This window comes from Numida meleagris, chromosome 4 (assembly GCF_002078875.1).
Source record: "Numida meleagris isolate 19003 breed g44 Domestic line chromosome 4, NumMel1.0, whole genome shotgun sequence".
NCBI classification, from domain to species: domain Eukaryota; kingdom Metazoa; phylum Chordata; class Aves; order Galliformes; family Numididae; genus Numida; species Numida meleagris.
Genome location: NC_034412.1, coordinates 63,827,359 through 63,835,267, shown reverse-complemented (window position 1 = coordinate 63,835,267; position 7,909 = coordinate 63,827,359). Strand labels below are relative to the sequence as shown.

Below are 7,909 nucleotides of genomic sequence, written 5' to 3'. Positions count from 1 at the left end.
TTCTTAAAAGGAATGATTTATATTTACTTCAGTAAATTCCCTGTGAAAGCTGTAGAATTTCATTAAAGTAAAAGAATTGTAGAAATGAAATATATAACGTACATAAGTATTACATTTGTAAAGACAATGTAAAAATGTAACAAAAAAAAAGAGTTTATGGAATTGTTGAGTGTTCAATGATGAATTGTTTTGGTCTCAAGTTGACTACTAAAACATGCTTGAAAAAAATCCCTGTAGAAAGAACACAGCTTCTTGTTCTGTTTAGTTTTTTTAGATGAATTTATTTAAGATTGTCTTATTAACTAATAGTACTTTTCCTTATCATGTGTTCCTATATTTATGCAAATATAATGTTTTTGCAACTGAACTCTAACTGAACAACATATTGAAGAGAACGTTTACCACTTTATATCACAGATCTCTGAAAGGGAGGAAAAAAACATTGCATAATCTGAAATGAGGTATCGATACAATAGTTAAAGTTCCTAAAACTCTCCCTGTGTATCAACCTAAAGAAGGCATATCTGTTAACTTGATTTTACTTTCTGTAAACTGCTGTAGTCTTGGTCCAGGCTTCAGTTATTTCTGCCATTTAGAGTAAACATAGGTAGTCACCCAGTCTGACCTAATGCAGTGATTTCTGCTGTGATATAAAGAGGAAAAAAGAACCAGAGGGGAACGGAATAAATGAACTTGCAACAATGAAAGTAAAAGCATTAAAATACCTTTAAGTTAAAATCGCAAAATGACATATCTGTTGCATCTTTCTGAAACTTTGTTCTTGCTAATGTTTTGTTAACTTACCGGTGGGGTTTCAGATAGATTTAGCCCAGATTTTAAAATCTGGTTTGCAAGTGAGGATGGTTTGGTTTCAGGATTTTTTTTTTTTCTTGAGGCATATTAGAAATAATTCACAAAGCATAGTCACTCGTGTAGTATTTGGCATTTTTTTTGTTTGTTTAATGATGATTTGAAGAAGTATGTACACAATATATTTTAGTAGCATGTTTTTAGAAATATGGTTGTTGAATGGTTGTAAAATGTGATTCGTTTTTGCTCGCAAAACTGTAATAGCTTTTTGATGTTGTGAATAGTCGTGGATGTAGCATTGTAGACTAGAAAGCATGTTGCAAGGCTGTTCTGTTTTAACAAGAGACCTCCTGCAAACAAAACTCCATAATGAAAAGATGCAGGTAGGCTTATCAAATATGAAGAGAAACCGGGGCCTCCACTCAAGGCCAAACTGTATCACTCTGGGAGTAGACTGAGACGCAACAGACATCAAGGTACTCCCCTCTGTCCTCCTTATTTTCCAACACCCCAGTATATATCATTAAAAGACAGGTTGCTGAACTCTCTATCCAAGGACGATCAGATTTTTAGAAATAATGTCCGAGTGCTGAGTGAGCAAACGTTACGATTTTGGTACCTACAAACAAATTCCTTACAAAGGGCATTCTCCCACTGAGCATGCGTCACGAAGAAAGTTCGTCGAGAGGGCGAGCCAGGACAACCGCTAGGCGGAGGCAAAGGCCGCCGGCTGGACTGCCGTGCTGCTAAAGGGACGCTAGGCGGCAGAAGAGACCATGGAATACAAGATTGGAAACCTCATAAATCGCTCCCTGAGATAGGCGTGTGTATGTTAATTACCTCGCGGGTAATTGATGAATATGTACTATCTGTGGAAATAGAATGGACTCTGAACCATGTCATCTTTGAAGCGCTTACGGTGGACATATGCCCAGTGCTTCCCGGCGCCGCTAATAAAGAATGCCTGACTTAACGGTAACAAAACTTTGCTGTTCACTTTCTCAGCTTCGTTTGCTCAGTGCAACGAGACGAGAGTAAAATGGTGGCTGGTCGCCGAGGACAGCTGCTTCGGAGCCGCCCCGGCCACAACCGCAGCGTCACACCTCGACGTACAGGGCGGCCACGGGAGCTTCCTCCGCTAGGGGAACCCCGAGAAGGCGGAGCGGTCCGGCAGCTCTCGCGAGAGCTGCTGACGTGGCGTGGGCGTTGCCAAGGCAACGGCGGGAGATTTAAACGGCCGAAAGCCGGAAGTAGCCGTTAATCGCCGAGGTTCGCTGCTTCGGAGCCGTGCCGGCTAGAACCGCAGCGACTGAGCGCGAGGTACAGGGGAGTTTCAGGAGGTTCCTTCGCCAGAGGAACTCCGAGAAAGAGGAGCAGCCCGGCAGCTCTCGCGAGACCAGCTGACGTGGCGTGGGCGTTGCCAGGGCAATGGAACCGCACCTACGCCCTTCGCCTTAGAAAAAGCCTCCGGGGGGGGAGCGATGCGGCTCTGTCCGCCTGCTGCATGGATGGGAAGGCAGCGTGTGCACCACCCACAGCGTACCGCAGCAGCTGGTGTGATAGCTCGTGAGGTGGAGTGCAGAATTTCTATTCCTTCTTGTTCGGGAGACTGGCTTACCTATTGTCAGTCTCCAAGACCACAGATTCACCATAGTCTCCACCAGGTAGTGGGCGGTGTGCAGCTCTTGAAGGCCAATGGTATCCTGGGCTCCATCAGAAGAGGGGTGGCAGCAGGGACAGGGAGGGGATTTTCCTTCTCTTCTCTGCTGAAGAGCAGAGCAAAAAAGTTATCGTAACTGCAAAGATAAGAGCATCTTTCAATTTAAATGCCACATGATATGTGCTTCTGATTTGTATATGTAATCGCTCCTGCAGAATCACAAAAGTAAACTTCCATCTAGAAGAGGGTAACATAAAGGCTATTGGACCACTGCAGTTCTGAGATTGTAACATGTTTTTTTGGTACAATGGTATTGAGAATTGTAAATGTATGGGGGGAGGGAGACTGCAATGATTTATTGATGCAGCTTTCTTTACCTGCCTTTTCCCTAGAATAAAAAACAGCAGCTCTGTTTGCTTTTAAATAAGTTGAAGTTTTAGTTAAATTGACATTATGTTATAGTCAAATGTGGGTGTCTGGAAAATTGCTATGACTACTGTAAGTAACTGGAATTAGAAGTCTCTCAGTAATATCTTCTATTTGCTTGCAAGCTTCTGATGATTTGTTTTCACAAAAAGCCCCAAGGTTGAGTGTAACAAGTGAATTCTCACATGGTTAGTACTGTCTACAAGAGATTATTACAAGAGCAATGAAAATCCATATAACTCTAGTATCAGATTTTTCAGTTTTTGCTCTGGTCCTCTACTCTTGATGATTGTTGATGTCCTCTTGCAGGGCCTTTGTTGTCTTTCCTTTACAACTTTGGTAACTAGAAAATTACATACTTATTTTTTTCTGATCTTCTTTTGATGGTTTTTAGCAAAAGTGATACCTTTCTTTACGGGTTCCTAATTTGAAATATCGGTCATGCACAAGTAGCTGCACACTTCTGCAGAAGAGGAGATGGCAGAACTGGGAATATTTCAGAACTTGAAACAATCCTTGGGAAAAGGAGAATAAGTTATTAATACTATTTTTCTTGCACTAGTTTAGTTTACCTTCATGATTTGTTCTTTATCTTTTTAAAGCTATATATGTGGTTTGTAGCACTGAGTATTTGATTTTCAGTTGTTAAGAGACCACTGCCTCAGAGACATCAGCAAACACAGATTTCAAATTACACCCTTAATCATGTTACAATTAAAAGAAAAGTGACAATTATGTAAGAAAAAGTTGATAGTTTTTTTTCTGTTGGAAAGGAGGGAGTTCTTTGTTTTATCTCTGAAGCATGAGTAGAAAGTTTCCCCTTGTGAGACACTGAGGCTTTATGAGATTCTGAATGAAGGGTTTACTGACACAAAAATCCTCAAGCATGAGGAAGAGTTGGTGGTGATTTACCATCTGAGTAATCTGCTAGCCATAGAAAACGTTACTCTTTCTCATCAATTGTTTGGAAAGATCCTTAAAAGAAAAACTTGCATTTTTGTATCAGAAAATCATTGAGGGGGGAAAACATTTTAATGTGTACTGATCATCTTCTGCAAAGCATTTTGCTCTGCACTTTGCTTGTGAATGGGCTGCCATTGCTCTCCTGAGTAGAGCTTGGGAGAAACCAGAAGTAGGACAGGACCTGCTGGTCTGTGCCCTGATGTCTTCAGCAGGACTGCTAAGCATGTGCGCAGCTTCTGAATTGTTCTGATGTTTGGTTTCAGCAATTTCTTGATATGACTGCATTTCTAAGTATTGTATTTTCCTTCTAGCACCTCATAATCTAAGTACCTAATTCAAAATAAGGCCATGTGAGTTTCCAAACTCCCCCACATCCAAACTACCATTCCCAATTACCAATTATACTTTTTTTTAATAGAACAGTGTAATTCATTCTTCAGAAGTAAGCATTAAATTTTTCAACCTCCAAAATACATATTTTGAAAGCTCTAGAAAAGAGTGGAAAGTGGCTCTACAACCATGATTGGCATCACAACCAGCCTGGAGGGGTTGGTTCTGGTTCCGCAAGAAGAATGCAACTGTTGAGAAGAGCAGCGATCGAGGGGTCCATCAGCCTCTTAACGGTTGAACAGCAGCTAGATCATTGAGCAGCAGTGGAGATCAACCTGCACCAGGATCCTGTCCCGTCTGAGAGTGACAGGTATCAGATGGTCTGGGGTGAAATGTGAGAAACTTGTAGCGTGCAGGTTAACCTGACCTGACTTTGCTCTGTATCTTGCATGTTTAGAGATTAGCTTAAACCTTGACAAGTGAAACTCTGTCAGCATTTTTGCTAATCAATTTAACAGCATTGTTGACCTTAGATTTACTCATTTCTTGTAATAAACAGTTTTGCAACCTAATTATTTGTGAAGGAAGTACAGTAACCTTTTCTTATTTCTGAAAAGCTTTGTATGTTCTGTAGCTTCTGTGAATGTGCTATCAGCTGTGGTGAGCAGGAGACACCTAACAGCTTTCTGTTTTTGCTGTGCTGGTTATCTTGCTTTCTCTGGCTTTCAATTTCTCTGTTTAAATTTTTGATGGTGTTCATCTGTCTTCTTGCAGTACTCGCTAAGACAATACTTGAAATTAGGTGCCTAGTACTATGCAATGTATTTCAACCTGTAGTGCATGAAGTGACTTACACGAGTCTTTTCCCTGTTCTGTTATTTTTTCATCCTAACTTCTTGTTACAGCCAATTTTAGCAGTGCTACTTGGGTCTTTTAGTAAATGTGTGTTATAAAAAAAAATGTTATAGGGCTCTCAGTACATTCTGGCTTCTGCCAGAAGCTAAGCATTGCATGGGGCCTTTGCCAAGGCTGCCTGCATACAAGGATGGTGTTTGCGATGTGGTCCAAGCAAATGCCAATTCTGGTCCCACTCTGATGACATTACATGTATGTTTTAAGCCATAGGTCATTCAGAGGACTAGTGCAGGTCTTTACAACTGCCCAAGTGAGGAAAACTGTGCATGTAAATAAAGGGTTGCTAAGCTTATGTTAATAGTGCAGTTGAGGAGCTGAAGTACTTGAGACTGGCTGAGGCTCTTGGTGCAGGTCCTGCAGCATAGGCACAGCTGAACTCTTCGACGGTCCCACTGATGGCAAATTGGCCTGCTGGTCTCTGCTGCAGTTGGGCCTCAAAAGGCCCTGGAACTATGATGATAAAACCTCCTTTACAATCATAATTCACGTATCTGCTGACTTAAATACTCCAGTGCAATCTAGGCAGCCTGGCCACTCTGTAGTAAGGAGTGTGATTTATGATCCTCCCTCCACCCAATCCAAGCACTTCCCATTCCTTGAGTCAGAATCTATCTCTATAATCAGAGTCCAGGTCTTTTCCCATGTGGTGCTGTGTCTTCCAGCAGTCTGGTTAGGAAATCTTACTTGCATGATCCACTGCTCCATAGAAAATACAGAGCTCTTGTCTGTCCTGTGTAAGGCAGGAATGGGTCTCATTTCACTCCTCCCATCCTAGAGCAGGAGGACTAGCAAGCTAATATTTACTACTTCCGCATTTTGAAGACAGATCTTTGTTCTCTGTCCATGGAAGGAACATAGTTCTACCTGGTGGAAAAAAAGTTTATCTGTCTCTACAGCAAATAGCCTTGGTATTGTTACCACATCCAAAAGAATCAAAAGAATTTTATTTGCTACCTTCTTTGTGAAAACGTAGGAGTCTGGATTTCATCTGTGTGACTGTTTGGAAAGCTCTGGCTATTTATTGATGTCTCAGGGGATGAGCAGTGAGACTTGCCTGAAATCAGGGTTTAACTTTCCAGGTGGTAGGGTTTGGGATTCATTGGTGTTCTGCTTAGATGACAGCCCATTACCTTTGGGACACCATTTCTTCTCCTTATGGAACGTCAGAACTACCCACTGGGACTTGGAGCACCTGGGCTTCCATGTCAGTGCCCTTCATTCCTTTTGGTTGTTGCTAGAGCCAGGGGTTCAGATGGGACCCCTGTGAGCAGGGAACAGGAATTTTCTTGGTTTTACTATCGTTGCTATTCATTCCCTAGTAAACCTTGGTATTGCTAAATGTTTATATAGATTTTATTTGTCAGGTGTTAGTTATGTATGATACAGCTGTAGGGTACAGCTGTGTTTTGTAGTATGCAGTGCTGCTGTGGATGAACATTACCAACAGCAGAGAAAACCAATGAATCCAGCACTTCTGTCTTTCCCTGCTGTAATGCCAAGGGTCTGATTTGCTTCAGTGCCCTGCACTGAGCATGAAACCTGTGTTTGTGGTCGTGGAGATCTAGTGGGATAAGCTAATGTGCAGTAAACGGCAATTGCAGTTTGCTCTGCAAATCGTTCTACTGCTGTGAACTGACCTCTCTTGAAAATAGTGAACTTTGGGATGTTTTTCTTCTGTGGTCACCTGTTCATTTCTGTGGTATCACGGTGTATATTCTGCCCAAGACCGGTTGGTAATAACCTGGTTCCTTCACGCAGGGCAGTTTGGCTAGTAAATCACCAAGTGCGAGACAAAGGGTTATTTATCAGCTGTATAGGGGGCAGGCGTTCAGGTATGAGAAATCCATGATTTTTCTTCGCCCTGTCTATAAGCGCGGTTATTGAAATTCGCTTTCAGGGGCGAGCACCAGGCGGACGGCGCCCGCTGCCCTCCTCCTTCTCAGCGGCGGGCGGGAAGGAAGAGCCCTGCTCCCACCGCCGGAGGAAACGCCCTCCGCTCGGACTCGCCCACGCCCGCCCCGAGCCGAGCCCGGTGGAGAAGGTCTGGGGCGATGCTGGTGGGGCTGGGGCGAGCGGTGCGGAGTTTGCCGCCGGGCGACGGGCGGTTCCGGCTGCTGCTGGGCGGCCGGGCGGCGCGGGGCAGAGGGGATGGCTGCACGCCCCTCTCGGAGCCTCAGGTGAGTGCGGTGGGGCTCAGACTGGCGGCCGGGCACCGCTCCGGGAGGTTCAGCCGCTGGCGGGGAGCGGCGGGGCGGGGCGGCAGCCCCGGGGAGGGCCGAGCAGCTGATGGGGCCGCCCGGGAGCGCCCGGTGCCGGCGTCGGGCGGGAGCTGCCCCGCCACCACCGCTGCGGCTGTCGCCTCGCCCGCTGGCCCAGCCCCGGGGTTCTTCAGGCCCAGGGCGTGGTAGGGGAATTACGGGGCGCTGTTACGAAATAGAAGAAGCGAAATGGAAGCCAAAAAGAAAAAAAAAAAAACAAAACTTTTCCTCAAGTGTTGCTGTGGAACTAAGTTGTGTGCAGTGCCTGGGGCTGTGTGCTGCGCTGGGCCCGGGCTGCAGCTGAAGCTGCAGCTTGACGGAGGCCCCTAGGCTGCCGGACAGGGCAGATAGCAGGCCCTGTGGCTGCCTGCCGGGGAAGGACGAGCCATAATCCCTGATGACCGTTTTTAACAGCAGAGATGCTATGTGCACTTGGCGGTGTTGCTGTGTTGAAGCAGACCGGGATGCTGTCCTCTGCCAGAAGGAAGGAGGACCCGGGCTGGGAGGTGACAGGGGCAGAAAGAAGTACTGAGCGGGGCTGTGTGGC

At 45.0% G+C, this 7,909-nt stretch overlaps 1 protein-coding gene across 8 annotated transcripts in view; it reads left to right on the top strand.

Annotated features, from left to right (window-relative positions):
- Nucleotides 2,137-7,909, top strand: part of MCUB (mitochondrial calcium uniporter dominant negative beta subunit) — a 40,162-nt gene continuing 34,389 nt past the window's right edge. For 3 of the 8 annotated variants that reach the window (XM_021396444.1, XM_021396448.1, XM_021396446.1), the window contains exon 1: nt 6,958-7,281. In XM_021396444.1, the coding sequence (XP_021252119.1) occupies nt 7,156-7,281 (126 nt within the window). In that variant the 5' untranslated portion in view covers nt 6,958-7,155. Of the gene's footprint in view, nt 2,382-4,345; nt 4,560-6,847; nt 6,937-6,957; nt 7,282-7,909 lie in introns of those variants that run through there. The other 5 variants (XM_021396450.1, XM_021396447.1, XM_021396451.1 and 2 more) reach the window with 5 other exon arrangements.